Source organism: Notolepis coatsorum (genome assembly GCF_963971535.1).
Source record: "Notolepis coatsorum genome assembly, chromosome: 2".
NCBI classification, from domain to species: domain Eukaryota; kingdom Metazoa; phylum Chordata; class Actinopteri; order Aulopiformes; family Paralepididae; genus Notolepis; species Notolepis coatsorum.
This window is the reverse complement of record NC_140166.1, coordinates 69,653,715-69,672,431: the sequence shown is the minus strand read 5'-3', so window position 1 is coordinate 69,672,431 and position 18,717 is coordinate 69,653,715. Positions and strand designations below refer to the sequence as shown.

General features: G+C 48.7%; 1 protein-coding gene across 1 annotated transcript in view; it reads right to left on the bottom strand.

The window, feature by feature from the left end:
• itfg1 (integrin alpha FG-GAP repeat containing 1) overlaps positions 1-18,717 on the bottom strand; it is a gene marked incomplete at its 3' end in the record, with an annotated part of 338,836 nt that overhangs the window by 31,643 nt on the left and 288,476 nt on the right. The window contains exon 12 of the mRNA XM_084308210.1: positions 14,494-14,602. Within this exon, the coding sequence (XP_084164336.1) occupies positions 14,494-14,602 (109 nt within the window). The remainder of the gene's footprint in view (positions 1-14,493; positions 14,603-18,717) is intronic.

Here is an 18,717-nt window from a genome sequence, read left to right as displayed (position 1 = left end):
ATATTCAACCGACCTTGGCATCTACTTTGGATCACCAAAGCTCAAAACAACCTGGATATAAAAATAAAAAGCATACCAGAAGTTAGTTAGGGACTCGGTCACTCTTGAACTGTGCAAACCAATGTCCCTTTGAACAGCAACAGCAACCAAAATACGTAACCATTAACGAATGTCTCAGCGCAGACCATGGTCGAAGCCCGCTGGCTAGCCCGAGGCTAGCGCGTAAGCTAGTGACGAATCCGGATAGCACGTTAGCCTACTATGTACATTGTTCAGCTAGCTCGTTAGCTTCCAAAGAGGCGATACACAAGTACGACCATGAGGTCAGCTTTAGCAAGTAACAGAAGTCATTGGGAAGCCCCGCTAGTTGGATGGGCAGAGGACAGTTAGCATGTCTGGGCATGACAGCAAGTGTTTGTGAATAGTCGACCTAATCAATGTATATAGGCCCAAACCGCCAAGTCACTCACCCTCCATAGATATCAAGCAACAGACTCGGGTGTCTCCGCGAGATATTCCTTCGCTTTAGCCAACGACCAAAACAAACGCTGACCACCGACCTTCTCCAACACAGATAGTTTCGCGGGAGCGAATAACGTGGGCCTCAGGCCTAGTTTCCATAGCTTAGTCAGGACCACCTTGTACTCGGCTCTCTGAGCTTGAACCTCCGGTGTAAAGTCCTCGAAAATGGCCACTTTGTGATCGCCAAGCCTCAGAGTACCCCTTCTGGTACGAGCCGACCGCATGATGATTTCTCTCTGTTGGAGTCTGTTCAGCTTGACTATGATGGGCCTCGGTTCTTTGTTCACGCCGGGAGAAAACCTGCCCGCTCTGTAGGCCGACTCACAGATAGGAGGCGGCGAGGGGAGGACGTCCGTCCCTAGTATCTTCTGCAGCAGTTCGGGCATGGTCTCAGAGAGACGGCCTTCACCGCTGGTCTCCGGTACTCCAACAATCCTGACGTTGTGGCGTCTATCCCGGGACTGCATCTCCTCCATCGCCGACTGTAGTTTGTTGACTTCAGCCTGCCTAGCCAGCAGGGCGGATTCAAGACCCGCCATCTTCTCACACTGTGATGATACCTCCGTCGTTAGCATGGCTAGTTCGTTAGCATTAGCCGATGAGGCAGCGTGAATCGTCTCCATCTTGTCTGTCAGCGGGACTACCGCCAGCCGTATTTCTTCTGATATCTCACGACGGAGGCTGATACAGAAATCCGCCAACACTTTCTTCTGTGCTTCAGCGATGCGTGCCTCAGAGTCTGCGTGTACTTTCTTCTGTGCTTCAGCGATGCGTGTCTCAGAGTCTGCGTGTAGCTTGGTCATGACCAAGAGCACAGCTTCGCTTAACTCCCCGACAGCGGGAGACGGTGCGGCCATGCTCGGCGGTGTCGGTGTCGTGCCTAATTCTTTCATGGCTCTGGTTTCCACCCCCGCCATCGTAGAAAGTCGAAAAAAGTTGATGAATGTATACTAAACACGACGACCTAGCAAACAGATAAAAAACAAATAAAAATAAAATAAAGACTAATGGGGAGAAACGTATATTCAGCACGGTAGAAGGGAGCTCATGTGAAACACGTCTACTCCATGATCGCTCAGCTCCGCCCCCTCTCAATTTGTAACCTATCGTTGCTGCTCTAACAATAAATACCTCTAAATAGAACTTTCTTTGTCAAGCCGTATTCTTGTGTGGGTGTTCACCAGATATACCGTGTACTGTATGGCCAGTAATTAAAGTACATAACTAAGTAGTGGTTTAATGATACCATACTCTCAATACAGTCAGGGAATTGTACCCCTCAGTTACAATTGGTCCTTCGAGCCGGAGGAATATCAGTGTAATATCTAAATATAATATTGATATTAACCATGGCCAGCGGTGAACACTCCACAAACGGCTCTCCTAAGCTAGAACGCCCGCAGCGCAGACGTCTGCCACCTCCTTACCTAGAGGACTACGCTGCCAGTCTAATACTTAGCTTTATACAGACGTTAAATGCGGGAAAAGCGGATAGTAAAAGCATGTCAAACCCTACCGACCAGGCGACCTTGCCAGTAGAGACCCTAGTGGGTTCTAACGTAATTGACCAAGCTCACGGGGGGGACCAGGAGGGACATGACATGACTATACCCCCAGACAACGTCAACGGGACGGTCCCCGGAGAGCTCCAGGATAAAGAAAGCGCTCCAGGGACGGAACCCGACCCACTACCAGAAGAGAAGCGCGCCCAGGAGATAGACCTCCTCGGGGCGCGCCAGGAGAACGGATCTCCAACGAGCACTGTCAGAAGCCGATCACCTCCATCAGTGTCTTCCCCCAGCGAAGCGGACAAGATGCTGGCGCAGGCATTCATCCCCTGGCAGCCTCCACTGAACGCGATCGACTCCAAGCACAGACGCTTAGTGAGCGCGAACACTCTACCATGGAAAGAGAACGCCTGCAGGCTCAACAACTGAGTGAGCACGAACAATCTGCAGACCAACGAGAGCGCCTTCACGCGCAACTCCAAGCGCAAGCCCTTAGTGAACGCGAACACTCTGCAACCCAGCGAGATCGCTTCCAGGCGCAGCAAAGGAGTGAAGACGACCGCATACGCCTGGAGACCAGACGCCTCCAGACGGAAAAGAATATGGAAAGAGACCGCGCCGAAGCCCAGCGCGCCGCCGCCGATGCACAGCGCGACGCCGCCAATGCACAGCGCAACGCAGCCCAAGCCCAGCGCGAAGCAGAGCGCGACATCGCTCACATCAAGCGCGAAGCAGAGCGAGACCGGCTGCAGGCGCAGATAATGGAGCAACTGATTGCCAGGGCGACACCCCCTCTCTCCGCACGGAGCTCCAGGGCATCATCAAGACAAGGGTCTAGGGCAACTTCCCCTACCCGACCAAGTGACCCGGAGCCCGGCCAACAGAGAGAGCCTATCCACGTCTCCGAACCCCCTCCCCGACCGGTCCATGCGAGACCCAGCAACCGGGAAGAACCGGCCTATGCCGCCGAGAGACTGAATAGACGACTTCAAGATCTAGAAGACCTAGCAGAGGAAGAAGAAGAGGAGGAAGGTCAAGCCCACCAGCAGCATCGTACTCCACAGGACCAGGAGGTCCAGTACAGCCCAGACTTTACCCCCGAGGCCCTGCGCTACAGACCCCCGACTCAACTCAGGGGTGAGTTTGACGCACAGCCAGCCCCGAGGAACAGCACCTGGGTACCCGGGCCTTGGTACCCACCAAGTACCAGCCCACGACAGCACGTACGGGGAGACTCGCCCAGGAGGCCTCTCCCCCAACGCTCACCGATGTGCCAGCCATCCATGGCATCGTACCTTGGCACACCGACGTTCCCGGATTTTACGCACAAGGACAGAGCACAGTACACGGAATTACGGATGTGTTTAGAGACTATGATGTCCGACGTCCCTGATGAGTCGTACAAATATGCTATCCTACTCAAGCACCTCAAGGTGCCCAGAGCGCATAATATAGCGCTGGCATATTCCAACTCAAGTACCCCATACACCGCGGCTCTAGTAGCCCTCGACCAGCGTTATGGACGCATATGGGACTATGTGATACAAGAAATAAGGAATATTGACCGTCTCCCCCCAGCCACAGACAATCGATCATTGGATGACCTCTCTATCAAGGTACAATCCCTGGTAGGGATGCTGGGGTCCCAAAAGGAAAAAGGTAGAAATGAACTGTATGCTAACTCTAATGTAGAAAGGATATTAGAGAAGCTCCCTCCAGCCCGCCAAGAACGCTTCAGGCTGCAGAGAGACCACCGTGATCCCGACGGTCCCGAGCCATCCCTCCTAGACCTGGCCGACTTCCTCGCGAGAGAAGTCAGCAGCCTACAACTGGATACGTTCGTGCGGAGTGGACCAAGCCCCAGAGATGGACCTCGGAGATCCAACGATAACCGCCGGCTGGTGACTGTCATGCACCAAGCCGAATCAGTACCGCGGAACAAGAACCACAACACCCCCTCGACGAAAGAGAAGTGGAAGATTGTATGCCAGTACTGCGAGAAAGAACATTGGCTGTCACAATGTGACACCTTCAAGAAGATGACCGCCGACGAGGTGAGTCAATGGATAAAGGCCAACCGCCGCTGTTACCGCCGCTGTTACCGCTGTGCGCGCAGCCATATGGCAGCCGAGTGCCGCTTGAAGAAGAGGTGCAGCAGGTGTGACGGTGCCCACTTGGACGTCTTGCATGACAGCAATAGGAAGAAACTCGCACCCCCAAGCAGCACCAGAGTAAGCGTCATGTGCTCCCGAGTGCTCTTGAAAGTGGTCCGAGTGATATTACGCTACGAGGACAAGGTCATGGACACTTACGCCGTCCTTGACGACGGGTCAGAAAAGACTCTCCTCCTCGCATCCGCTGCAGCCCAGCTGGGTCTGCGGGGGAGCGAAGAAACGATGACAATTCGTACTATAGGAGGAGACCTGAGGACCATAAAGGGTGAAAACGTCTCCTTCACAATCGCAGCAAGCGGGCAGCCAGAGAGGCAGTATAGGATCACTAACGCTTTCACCAGCCAAGACATAGGCCTGTCGCGGTACACCTACCCCATCCCCAAGCTGATGGAAAAATACGTGCACCTGCGTCAACTACCTATACCGCTCATCGACGGCGCCACCCCGACCCTGCTCACAGGATCCGACCACGCACACCTCATCGTCCCAACGGACCGGGTCCACATCGGGCCCAGAGGCTGTCCAGCAGCAGTCGAGACCCGCCTAGGATGGACACTACAAGGCCCCCTCTCCAGGTCTCCCAACCGACCAGCAGCCACTCGCTGCCTCCACTCCAGAATGACAGAAGAAGACACCACCCTCTTACAGCACGTCGAGAGGCTATGGACCCTAGAGACAATGCCCTTTAAGAACGAAAAGAAACACATTCGTTCAAAGGAAGATACTTATGCCATAGCCCTCCTCGAGCAGAGGACAAAGAGAGTCGAGGTCAATGGAGTGATGAGATACGCAACTCCACTCTTGAGGCGAGAGGGTATGCCCACCTTCCACGCCTCAAAAGAAGCGACGGAGCGATATCTACTGAACACCGAGCGGCGTCTAGCCAGAGACCCCGCTCAAGCCACTGTGTACCGCGCTGAGATTGACAAGCTAATCACAGCGGGACACATAAAGAAAATTGACATTCAAGAGGCCGATCAGACGACCGAATCATGGTACGTGCCGCACCACAAAGTCCACCACAACGGCAAGGATCGTATTGTGTTTAACTGCAGCTACCAGATCGGATTACAGAATCTGAATAAAGAACTCTTGCCCGGTCCAACACTCGGCCCCTCTCTACTAGGCGTGTTGCTACGTTTCCGCCAAAACAAGGTGGCCATCAGCGGCGACATCAAAGGGATGTTCCTGCAGGTGCGACTAGTGGAAGAGGACAAGCCCCTGCTGCGGTTCTTATGGAGAGAGAGGATCGGGGATGAGCAACCATCCATCTATCAATGGGAGGTCCTCCCTTTCGGAACCACATGCAGCCCATGCTGTGCTACGTTCGCACTGCAAAAACATGTCGCAGAGGACCCAGCAGCTGACGAGGAGGTCCGACAAAGTGTAGAGAAGAGTTTCTACGTGGACAACTGTCTGCAAAGCGTCTCTACGCCAGAAGAGGCCGAGGCCCTCCTACTCAAGCTCCGCGCCTCCCTGATCAAAGGCGGCTTTGATCTCCGGCAGTGGGCCAGCAGCGACCCTCAAGTACTGCGCAGCCTCTCCCCAGAGGACAAGGCAGCAAGCAGCGAGACCTGGATGGCGACCATCCCAGGTGAAGCCCAAGAAATGACATTAGGACTAGTCTGGCGCTTCAAAACAGACTCGCTCCATTATAGACACACACCCCTGACCAAGGAGCAGGGAAGGTCGATTTCACTACCGACCACCAGACGGAGTGTATACAGAACACTCGCCAGACAATATGACCCATTGGGATGTATTCTACCTTACACCACCAGGGCAAAAATTATTGTGCGAGAGCTGTGGGACAAGGACCAGGGCTGGGACGACCCCATACCCGACCACCTTGCTTCCACATGGAGAGAGTGGGAAACAGAACTCAACTCGCTCCCAGGCGTCAACATACGCCGCAGCTACTTCCCACCCACAGTGCGGCTGGAGACGTGCCAGATGGACCTGCACGTCTTCAGCGACGCCTCCAAAGTAGCCTACGGTTCGGTGGCCTACTTGCGGGCCCGAGAGGACGGAGGAGAAATACATACCGCCTTCATCCTGGCTCGTTCAAGGATAGCCCCCCGCAAGCAACAATCGATCCCGCGTCTAGAGCTCTGCGCAGCCCTAGTAGGAGCGCAACTCGCCACGTTAATCCAACGTGAACTCACCATCCCGGTGCAAAGAACAATCCTGTGGTCAGACTCCATGACCGTACTCACATGGATCCAGTCCGATTTGTGTAGATACAAGGTCTTCGTGGGAGTCAGAATCACAGAGATCCAAGAGCTAACCGAATCAGCATGCTGGAGGTACGTGGACACAAAACAGAACCCAGCAGACGTCATCACACGGGGAATGTCCCTGGATGACCTCACACGTCACAATATCTACAGTGACGGTCCCGAGTTCCTCAAGCTCCCGTAAGAAGAGTGGCCTAACCCCACCCCACGGGAGGCTAGTCAAGAGGAGGCAGAGATGAAGAAATCTATGTTCTGTGGGTTGACGCACACACCAGTCCCCACAGATCCCAACATAGACGACTGCCCCACCCTTGAGAGTGCGCAGCTAAAGACGTTCCTGTGGCACCACCCTGAGGTTCCCTCCACTACTGACATTAATGCAGCTAATTACGAAGAAGCAGAACTCCTTCTGCTACAGCGAGCCCAAAGAGACTTGTTCCCCGACGAGCTAGACTGTCTGCAGGGATCAAAGCCAGTCCCGTCAGACAGCAGACTGCTCCACTTGGCCCCTGAGCGCGACGCCCATGATCTCATCAGAGTGGGTGGTCGTCTGAGAAGGGCCCCGGACTTAACGGATGACGTCAAGTTCCCTATAGTTCTCAACAGCCGACACAAGGTCACAGAGCTCATCATAAAGAAATACGACGAGGACGTGCACCACGCTGGGGCAGAGAGAGTCTTCGCTGAGATCAGACGTCGCTATTGGATACTGCAAGGAAGAGAAGCAGTACGACGCTTCCAGCGGACCTGTCTAGACTGTCGCAAGTGGCAAGCACAGCCCAGTATACCCAGGATGGCTGACCTACCCCCCTGTCGCCTCCGACTCGGCGACAAGCCCTTTCACTCCACCGGTATGGACTGCTTCGGCCCGCTGTATGTGAAGAAAGGAAGAGGGACGGAGAAGAGGTGGGGTATTGTATTCAAATGCATGACCACCTGAGCGATACACATAGAACTCCTTCCAACCATGAGTACGGACTCATTCCTTATGGCCTTCCGGAGATTCACAGCGCGGAAAGGAAAACCGTCTATATTATTGTCTGATCACGGGACAAACTTCAAAGGCGGAGAAAGAGAGCTGAGAGAGAGCTTCCAAGCTATGGGCCCAGAACTTAAGACCCACCTCGCTCCCTCTCAGATTGATTTCCAGTTTAACCCCCCGAACGCCCCTCACTTCGGGGGAACCTGGGAACGAGAAGTACGTTCAATAAAGACAGCCCTGTACGCCGTGCTTGGGGCCCAGACCGTGGCAGAAGAAGTCCTCACGACAGTCCTCACAGAGATCGAGGGAGTATTGAACTCAAAGCCCCTCGGTTACGTCTCAAGTGATGTAGCAGATGTCGACCCAGTCACCCCCAACACTCTCTTGATGGGGCGGCTGGACCCAGCGCTCCCACAGACAGTGTACAGACCTGAGGAAGCGAACGGCCGAAGAATGTGGAGGTACAGTCAAGTATTGGCTGACAAGTTTTGGAACAGTTTCCTCCTCCACTATCTACCGTCTCTACAGACCCGCCAGAAATGGGTAAAAGAAAGAGACAATTTGACGGAGGGCACAGTCGTCATGATCATAGACCAGTCACTACCCCGAGCTATGTGGCCGGCCGGCCGCGTAAGCAAAGTGATCACTGGTGCCGACGGAAAGGTCAGAGCGGCAGAAGTTCTCGTCCAGGGACGGACATACACCCGACCCGTGGCGAGGCTGATAGAGTTGCCAAGGCTACCTGACTCCCTTGATGACGACCATGACCCACTGACTTTGTGAATTGCCCTACTCCTCACAACGGACATTGAGTAGTGGACAAGACGGTTAATCTGTCTCTGCTTATCTAATTAGGTGCGGACTAATTAGGAGGCGGCTGTTACAAAGGGTCAGATTAAACCGAATATATATATTTATTACTTGAGATATATTGTATAATATTTGTATATCGTCTGATATCCCTTGTATATTCTTTGTATATATACACGGAATATCCCTTTACCTAGGTACAGGCCAGACCATAATATTCGTTCTCCTATTGGACAGCGACCCCTAGGCGCCAACGGCCATACCCCCAATGGCAAGTTCAAAGCTACCGCTAAGACATGTCTCAACATGTCCAGGTTTGCGCAGTAATACGAGACAGAACTGAGGTTGGCACTAGATTATTCACCTTACGTATAAATACGTCGCAGGTGGATACAGCAGTTAGTTGACCCAAAACGTTGAAGCCTTCACCACGATACAACGTGCCGTGAAGTGGGCCCCTTTGCCCCTAAATAGAGCCTTGAGAACCGCGTGCGAAATAGATAGCTAAAGTGTCAGAGTTTAACGCTGTATCGTCGAGTTCGACTTATTCTATTGTAAAGTAATAGTCTATTATTTATAGTGTATCGTGCGGCTACCGTTCTACAGTGACCAGCATTACCACCGGTTCGTCGTACTCTAGCTAGTGCACTTATCCAGGCTGGGCGGCCAAAACTCGTGCCGCCATCCGAGGAGTCCTAGACGAGAACCGTTGGATATGTACACCGGAGAACCTACACCGGCGAATGCAGAGCCTTTTCCGGCTGGATTATATTGCTTTGGTACTGTGGCTGCTGGAGCAGAGAATCGTCTACCCCACTGCTGTGTGGGATCTACCCTGTGAGGAGCACCATCGAGCCCGCCTCTAGGACCACAGAGGCTGGCTAGCTTTCATCCATGCTGTCTTGCATATTGGAGTATAGCTGTTGCTTTGTCTACGGACCAAGGGATTATTGCACTGGCTCCTGTATCTGGAGTCTCTTTATTCCGCGTTGATCCAGACTTTGCTCCCGAACATTCCTCTCCCCTGCTGGCTTACAACCGGAGGGAACCCCCTAGTATCTCCAGCTGACTACGAGTGTGCCTTATGTAATTATTATGCTACAGGTGGCGTCAGTTATACCCATCTTATTATGCTCATGGACTTACGCTCTTGACCTACTTAAGTGTTCTTCGCCATATAAGCGCAATTCATAATTCTCAATTTGTAACCTATCGTTGCTGCTCTAACAATAAATACCTCTAAATAGAACTTTCTTTGTCAAGCCGTATTCTTGTGTGGGTGTTCACCAGATATACCGTGTACTGTATGGCCAGTAATTAAAGTACATAACTAAGTAGTGGTTTAATGATACCATACTCTCAATACAGTCAGGGAATTGTACCCCTCAGTTACACCATTGCTATGTATGCTATGCAAACCTACACCCTTGAGTCTAGTGTCTGGTATGAGGAGTGTTCACTCAATGGCCTATATGGGCAGATCAGTGGTCCAGGCTTGTATAGATTGAACACAGTGGGACAGAGTTGTCTGAAGGCTCCGATGGATCAATACTGGGAGGGTTAACTATGTGGGATCTTCACATTCACACACAAGGATGCGCACATGCCCACACACATATGCACACATGCGCACACAAACAACTAGAGACATGCACATATACAAACAGACACCAATATAGATCTGCACACACACAGTCAAACACACACACACAAAGTCGATAGTTCAGCAAGTGTAGATTATACTAGCACTGAGGGGATGTGGGAGCAGTCATCCAGCGGATACATTATTCCCCCTTAAAGGTCTCCTCCACTCCAACACGTTTCTTTTACAGGTAACCCCTCTCTGAGGCATGACTTTGACTACCGTAAAACTTCAATTAAAAGCTGAGTGACATATGGACTCCTGTGTCCCTTTTACTGTCTGGTTGTGGCTACACGTTTTTGACAATCTCAGTCTCAATTAGAAGCCTTCATAAACTGTTTATCTGCTCCCCCCCCCCTTGCATTCAAACATGATCATGGCAGCATAGATAAAAAAAAGAAAAAGTACGACCTGAAGTTCAAGATGGTAAAAGGGCCAGACTGTGTGCTGGGGGGAGGACGCCTATTACAAGATAAAGTAAAGTACACTGCAGGGTCATAATGTCTGGTGGAAATAATCCCCAAGTGGCTTAAACTGGCCAAGGTACTAGATCCTGCTCGTCCATCTCAGACAGTGTTCCTGTGCCAGCAGTCTGTCTGCACAGAGCGAGCTGATGTGTGTGTGTGTGTGTGTGTGTGTGTGTGTGTGTGTGTGTGTGTGTGTGTGTGTGTGTGTGGGTTGCTGGGCGCTCTCCTTGGTGCTGAACTGAAGCTGCTGTGTGTGTGTGTGTGTGTGTGTGTGTGTGCGTGTGTGCGTGTGTGTGTGCGTGCGTGCGTGCGTGTGTGTGTGTGTGTGTGTGTGTGTGTGTGTGTTGCTGGGCGCTCTCCTTGGTGCTGAACTGAAGCTGCTGTGTGTGTGTGTGTGTGTGTGTGTGTGTGTGTGTGTGTGTGTGTGTGTGTGTGTGTGTGTGTGTGTGTGTGTGTGTGTGTGGTTGCTGGGCGCTCTCCTTGGTGCTGAACTGGACAGTGAGAGGCAAGTGGAAACAACTGTCTCTCGGAGCGAGATCAAATGAATGATTTGTAATTGATACGCCATTCAATAGCCTAATGACAAGGGCTATAATGTGTAGGGGTGCTGCTAAGCCATTTTCAGTTGTTTATTAAACCAAACTAATTGTTATTCAACATTTTCCAAGTGTTAAACACACATGTGGATATTTAACATTATAGAATGGAGCCTTGATCAAGATATGAGACGACACATATCACCATCAGCTGTACTGTGTATGTCTAACTGCGCGAGCACACACACACACACACGCACACGTACGCACGCATTCTCCCTCTCTCATTAGACATCCACATGCACACACATGACTCACTTAAAAGTGCCATACAAATGCTGACAAGTCAACACTTTTTCAGAATATACTTTTGATCAGTGGAGACTATAATATAGAAACATTTCCAGTGGCACACTAGGGGTGGGAATCACCAGAGGCCTCGCGATACGATACTATCACGATACTTGAGTCGCGATATGATAGTGTTGCGATACTAAATATATTGCGATATGCTGAGTATTGCGATAATAATATTGCGATATATTGCGATTTATTACCTTTTTTCAACTGCAAAGTAAAACTTTGTCAACATGTTTTATCTAATACAATAAAGTTTTCAGTCCGTTCATCTCACTTCAATCATTTTTATTGCAGAACATGGTATTTTCTCAAGCAGACGGATGTCAACACTGTAATCTGTGTTGCATGTACCTGACAAACTGAACTGTTTGTATTACAGTCATATTCCAACTTAACTGAATGCACACGTGTGCGTGTGGACTACTGTACTATTACAGGTATTGAAATGAACAATGCAACTTCCTTATAAAATAAAATAGAATAAAAAAATTATGAATAATTAAATATCGATACTTGGCGTCCCTGTATCGATACAGTATCGCCACGCAAAGTATCGCGATACTACCACGCATCGATTTCCCCCCCCACCCCTAATGAATAGTTGAATGTTTCAAAAAAACGACAGCAGATGAAACGTCAGCAGGATCTACACAACACTCTGCTGCCATGTCCTATTGGTGGGGGGGGGGGGTATGGATACACGTGTGTGTTGGCAGGGGGGGCACTGAGACACATGTGCCATGGAACAGCCTGCAATCCATCTGTTTTAATCATGCCATTGGCCCTAAATCCTCGCTCCCACTGTGCACTTATGACCTACAAACATTACGGCAACATATGCACCAACACTGGCCCTTTTCTGCTTTATATAAGAAACAAGTGTGGGGCGGATGAGGAGCGGAAACAAAGCCATGTCTCTCTCCCCCCTGGCTCTGTTCTACTGCCCTGTTCCTGTTTGTATCAATACATTGTAAATTGTATCAATAACATTACAACTTGTATTTAAAGTCGTCTCATTTCTGAGCCTATTCATATTTGATTGATTGATTTATCTATTTGATGTTTGTAATTGTAGAGCACATGATACAGAACAAACATTATGCATCTCAGACAAACAACATCAAGGATAAAAACACAATAAAGTCTGAGGACTTGTTTACATCGTGGTCCTTGGTCTCAAGACAGACGACTCAAGACAACACACATTGATACACGCATACACATACAAATCTAAAAGGAACTACTGAAACTGTTTTTAAAAGATGAAAACAAACTGAAAACCATAAAACGATATTTACAATTTGATAAAAGAACCAATCCTAAAAGTACTTTAAAACCATCAGAACTGTAAAGAATACACAAGTATTACACTAAGGTATTATCATCCATAAGCCACATGGTATTCTTAACCATGTGGGCCGCCATGCACTCGCGCGCACTCCCAGACAGGCGGGTGAGAGTGGGGGAAGGTGGGGAAAGTAGACGAAGAAGTCAGAATGAAATGGCAGCAGACGGCCATTTTGGATAATCACGCTGTATTTTTACCGGTACACACATTACAAAAACTCTCAAAACACAACTTTTCCGTGGGATTCTTATAAACTTTGGACCTGTACTACACAAGACTTCAGGCTATGGAACCGCAGTGTTTTCCAGCTCCTACCTCTATGCTGGAACTTAAAAGCAGGCATCTGGCAACCACTAAACAGAAATGTGAGTACACACACAACTTGTACTTCGGTGTGTTCAAACCTGTGTTACTCTATTTCATTAGCACTCAAAAGTGATTTATCTTTATTGTGTAAGACACTTCAGAATGTTACCTTTCAAAAGAGGCCAGACTCACGCATGTGCTATACGTATACAGTATAAAGCTAAGCTTTGCATAACAAGGTATGCAGTCGTCAAAAACAAAAACGTCCCAGTTTTTGCCCGATGCCTTAAGGACAAGTAACAGCCCTGCTGTGAATAGAAAAGACTGTGTTGTTGCCTCGGGGAGAGAGAGTAGGGGGGAGAAGACACTCATCCATGACAGAACAAACAGGCAACAGATGGAGATTATTGCTGTCTGGTGGTTTGTCTCCAAATTATAAACCAAGTGTGATGTCTGTTTGCAGAAACAAAGAGAAGTGCCGGCGTTGCAGACGTTAAGATATCCTCCTAGCGACACAAACAGACGGCGAGGTATCAACAAGTTAATCCTGTCTGAACTTTCTGTCCCTCGAAAAAAACAAAACAAATCTGGCCGGAGACGGAGAGACACCCCGTCAGCACTGTCCAACAACAATGGACACGTCTTCTCCTTCAAAATAATTAGAAATAGATACACAAATATATATATAACCGAGGATGCACCATAGCGCGGTGAGCTACCAGGACACCCTGCGGATTCTGAGATTGAGTGACAGTCGTCTTGAAAAGCCCTGAGGCCTGTGGGGAGAGAGGAAGAGGAGGAGCGAGGAGGAGGAATAGAGCTGTGGGGAGAGGGAGTGAGAGGGGGAGGAAGACGCCTGTGGGGAGGGAGGAAGAGGAGGAGAGAAGGGGAGGAAGACTGCTGAGGCTGTGGGGAGAGGGAGTGAGAGAGGGAGGAAGAGGAGGAGCGGGGGAGAGGAAGAGGAGGAGTGAGAGGGGGATGAAGAGGAGGGAGTGAGAGCGGGATGAAGAGGGGGAATGAGGGGGAGGAAGACGAGGGAGTGAGAGAGGGATGAAGAGGAGGAGCGAGGGGGAGGAAGACGAGGGAGTGAGAGAGGGAGGAAGAGGACGAGCGAGGGGGAGGACGAGAGGGAGGAAGAGGAGGAGCGAGGGGGAGGAAGAGAGGGAGGAAGAGGAGGAGCAAGGGGGAGGAAGAGAGGGAGGAAGAGGAGGAGCGATGGGGGAGGGAGACGAGGGAGTGAGAGAGGGAGGAAGAGGAGGATCGAGGGGGAGGACGATGGATGAGGCTGTGGGGAGAGGGAGTGAGAGAGGGAGGAAGAGGATGATCGAGGGGGAGGACGATGGATGAGGCTGTGGGGAGAGGGAGGAAGAGGAGGAGCGAGGGGGATGAAGAAGGATGAGGCTGTGGGGAGATGGAGTGAGAGAGGGAGGAAGAGGAGGAGCGAGGGGGAGGGAGACGAGGGATTGATAGAGGGAGGAAGAGGAGGATCGAGGGGGAGGACGACAGCTGAAGCTGTGGGGAGAGGGAGTGAGAGAGGGAGTGAGAGGAGGAGCGAGGCGGATGAAAGACACGGAGGCTGTGTGGATGAATCAGTAACTCACCGATCACTTTGACAAAGTAGGCGTCGGCTTCAAAGTTGTTCTTCAGAGCGTGGAGGACCGGGTCAGTCTTCCCCTCCACACGGCTCAGAACCAGCATGTCCAATATCCCCTACACACACACACACACAGACACAGACACACACACACACACACACACACACACACACACACACACACACACACACACAAGACATAAAGAAACAAAGGCAGGCATGTGTGATTGCGTGCGAGTGTGAGTGTGAGTGTGTGTGTGTGTGTGTGTGTGTGTGTGTGTGTGTGTGTGTGTGTGTGTGACTTCTCTGATTGGGATCCCTCTAATAGACTGAGGTGATCTGATGAAATGATACCGTATCTAATCCCCCCTCTCTCTCTTATTATGTCTCTCTGACTGTGTCTCCCTTAAGCATTCGACAGGCTGGTGAATACTGGGGAGGGAATGAAGTAATTCCTGAGATAGGGAGGGGAGAGAGAGGAGAGAGAGAGGGAGAGATAGAGAGAGAGAGGGAGAGAGAGATAGAGAGAGAGGGGGAGAGAGCGAGGGAGAGAGAGAGGGAGATAGAGGGATATGTAGAGATATAGAAGGGGGGAGAGGGAGAGAGCTAGAGGGAGAGAGGGAGAGGAGAACGAGAGAGATAGATGGATATATAAAGACAGAGGATAGAGAGAGAGAGAGAGAGATACCTAAGGGGGGAGAGGGAGAGAGGAGAAAGAGAGATTGAAGAGCCACGAAGTGACCCTTTTTATTTTGACATCCTGTTCTCTCTGTCACTTGTATGATTAAGCATATGTTTATTGTATATATCTGTTTTAAATCTAAGCATGTTAAGAGAATAAGTATGGCCCTGACTTAAGCGTCAGTGATTATGAAGAATGTCTGTGTATTCTTCCTCCTACTTATGTAACCTGTATAACTATATAAACTATAACTATACTACATTTAATGGAATATACACTATATAGTAGAGAAGCCTTCTGTTGCTGTCGGAATGTGGCCTTGAAAACGGCTCCGATGAGCAGAGGAGGGAATGTGGCATGGTTTTAACCCTTGCAGTCCTGGGGCAGAGAGCCATTATACATTTTAAAACTACATGTATGATGTGTGAACATATCAACCAGTGACTAAATATATGTGTATGGTATATGTCTGTATTGTACATGTATATATATATATATATATATATATATATATATATATATATATGCGTACAGGCTATTCCAATTGAAGGCCGGGACCCGTGCAGAGGCAGATGGATTCCTAGGGGCTTTCCACAGCCACAAGGAATCTATTACTTTCCCAGTTACAGTAACGAAGGGATGAAAGAGGAGTGGTCATCTTTACGTATTGTACACTGATTGGGGCTGTACTATCAAGAGGGGTGTGTAATCTTATGACGAATTCTGTATTATATAAACACCCTGTAAAGCGAGGAGGGGCATTCTTTTCTACTTTGACTTGATGCCTTTTTTTGCTGTAGAGATCCTATGATAATTGTGCATTCTTTTGTAACTATTGTATTTTTTTAATTAAAACATTTTGAAACTAAATCTTTTTCTTCGTGTTACTTCTCCTAAAAATACTGGTAAGCTACACTATGATTCTATATTTTTAGCGTCTATATTCCAAAGCCTTGCGGTGTATTGAAGCTTGGAATTAGACCGGTTGAATAAGGAATGCCTCCCTCAGATGGCATTCTACCCTTTTTAGCGTCTATATTCCAAAGCCTTGCAGTGTATTGAAGCTTGGAATTAGACCGGTTGAATAAGGAATGCCTCCCTCAGATGGCATTCTACCTTTTTTAGCGTCTATTTTCAAAAACTAAGCTATGCATGGGGCTTGAAAATAAGACCAGTGGACGGAGGGATGCCTCCTTAAAAAGTCATTCTAATAATTTTTTACAGGTTGAATTTACAACACTGTACCTGGCGTTCAGCTTATCTCTCAAAGAGAATAATATATAATATTATTGTCATTCGGGGAGACACATGACATAGAAATACTTCATTCATTATGTATAGATCTTAGGTGTAATATGTAAAGATGTCTGTCTTTTCTCTAAACTAGCGTAAAGAGGACAAAATAATTTGTAATCTATTTCATTCAATGAAAGGGGGTTTCCTGACAGCAAACATTTGAACAATTACCTCCTCCATATCAGCTGTGTGAGATGTACACTCACCAGTGCCCTATGGATTTACGAGGGAAGGATTATCACTTGATTAATGGTAACCCTATTTGAACACTCTCAAGTAGATTTACTAAGGAAAGGATTATCAATAAATCTTGCTTGCTAAATAAAATATAGACCTTGCAACTCCCATCAAGATTAACACCTTGACGCGAGGGGACAGGGCGAGCATACAGAATCTCCGTCTTCGATGAACCCATCAGATTCATAGGGGTTTGAAAGTCTCGGCCTTGCAGGACGCTGTGGAGGCTGGACGAGCAAATCACTGATTTATGGGCTTATCGAACTGAACGGGTATTCTGGGGCTTAATACAGGGGGATATAGCAAGATAGAGGATAGATAGGGAGAGAGAGAGCGGGAGAGAGATAAAGAGAGATATAGGGGTGGATGAAGAGGAAAGAGATGTGTGAAGACAGTGAAGGAGAGAGATAGACAGATGGGGTATAGAGCAGCGTTTCCGTTAGCCGGTAATTACCGGTATTTGACCGGCAAAATCTGTTGAAGTCCGACATATTTCATCTCTCCGGTCTTAATGTCCGGTGAAAATAATTCCCTGAGTCTAAGCACAATTTGATTATTTTAATTGTATTAAAATAGGCTCAAATTAAATAGCCTATGCGATGAACGAAACGATCATTACATTTGTTTCCTCGTTGCTTCTAATAATGACAACGACGTTGTCAGACGGGAGCTTAGTGCTGGGTGTGCAAACTTTTGTGAAGCTGCAGAGCCAGAGCACTATCAGCACAATGCAGTATTCCAGCAGTACTCCAATTCAGCCATTTTCAGCCAATGTTGGGTGGGGGGCGCTGCTGTGCGGTTCCCAGAAAAGAGCCAATAACAGCTAAATCAGCTTCTCTGCAGCGCCATACTCTTTGCAAATAAGTCGTTGCGAGGTGGAGAGAGTCGTCACGCAAACCACGATAATGTTGCCGTCTCTCTGCTTTCTCAGTTCTTCGCTTGATATAATTAATACAAATGTCCAATATAACGGAATTCGTTAGCTCATAAAAATGTGATTATAACAGACTGCTGTTTAGTGTCGGACCGACTGCCCACATATACGCGGTCTATTTTATTTCAAGTCAGCAGCAGCACAGAGTATCGAGGGACTTATTTTATTTGGAATATATTAATTAATGACTATATACGCAAAAGTAGACTAGTTTTAAGTAATAATATTATAAATCTACATACCTTGAGGATGACATTCTTTATATAGCCTGCCTATCAATTGTTTTAAAGCTCAAACTATGACCGGAATTAATCTCATTTGTCCGGTAGATTGAAATCTTGCAGGTCACGGAGACCGGCAACAATTTTTTCTAACGGAAACCCTGGTATAGAGAGACAAATGAAGGCATATCGTGAGAGAGCAGGAGAGACAGAGTAACTGAAAGAGAAAGTACAATGTACATACAACCTTGTACAATGTGATTTTGGCAATACTGCACTTCAATATGGTGTGGAGGGAAAGGAAGGCGCAGAGGAAGAGAGGTGTATAGACAGCGAGGGAGAGAGAGGTGTAGAGACAGTGATGGAGAGAGAGGTGTGGAAAAAGTGAGGGAGAAAGAGACAGGGATAAAGGGGGATGTAGAGAGAGAGAGAGAGACGAAGGAAGATCGAGAGAGCAGGAGAGACAGGCAATTATAGTAACTGAGAGGTAGATGGAGAGAGAGTGCAAAAGAGACAGACAGAGACAGAGAGAGAGAGAGAGATAGAGAAAGAGAGAGAGACAGAGAGAGAGACATAGAGAGAGAGACAGACAGACAGAGAGAGAGAGAGAGAGAGAGAAAGATACAGAGAGATAGGTAATGTTGGAACTAGAAGGTGACCCATATTGGCACAAGACATGGATTATCTCACACATACAGTACAGCTCGTCTCCACCTGTTCCGCGCTGATGGGCGGCTGGCGATGGAAACGCTGGTGATAATCAGTGCAGCTGCGGTCTGAGCCAGCTTCCTTCACACGCGCCTCTCAAGACCCACGATATTGGCATTACATTTCTTTTCTTTTTTTTACATTTATTTAACC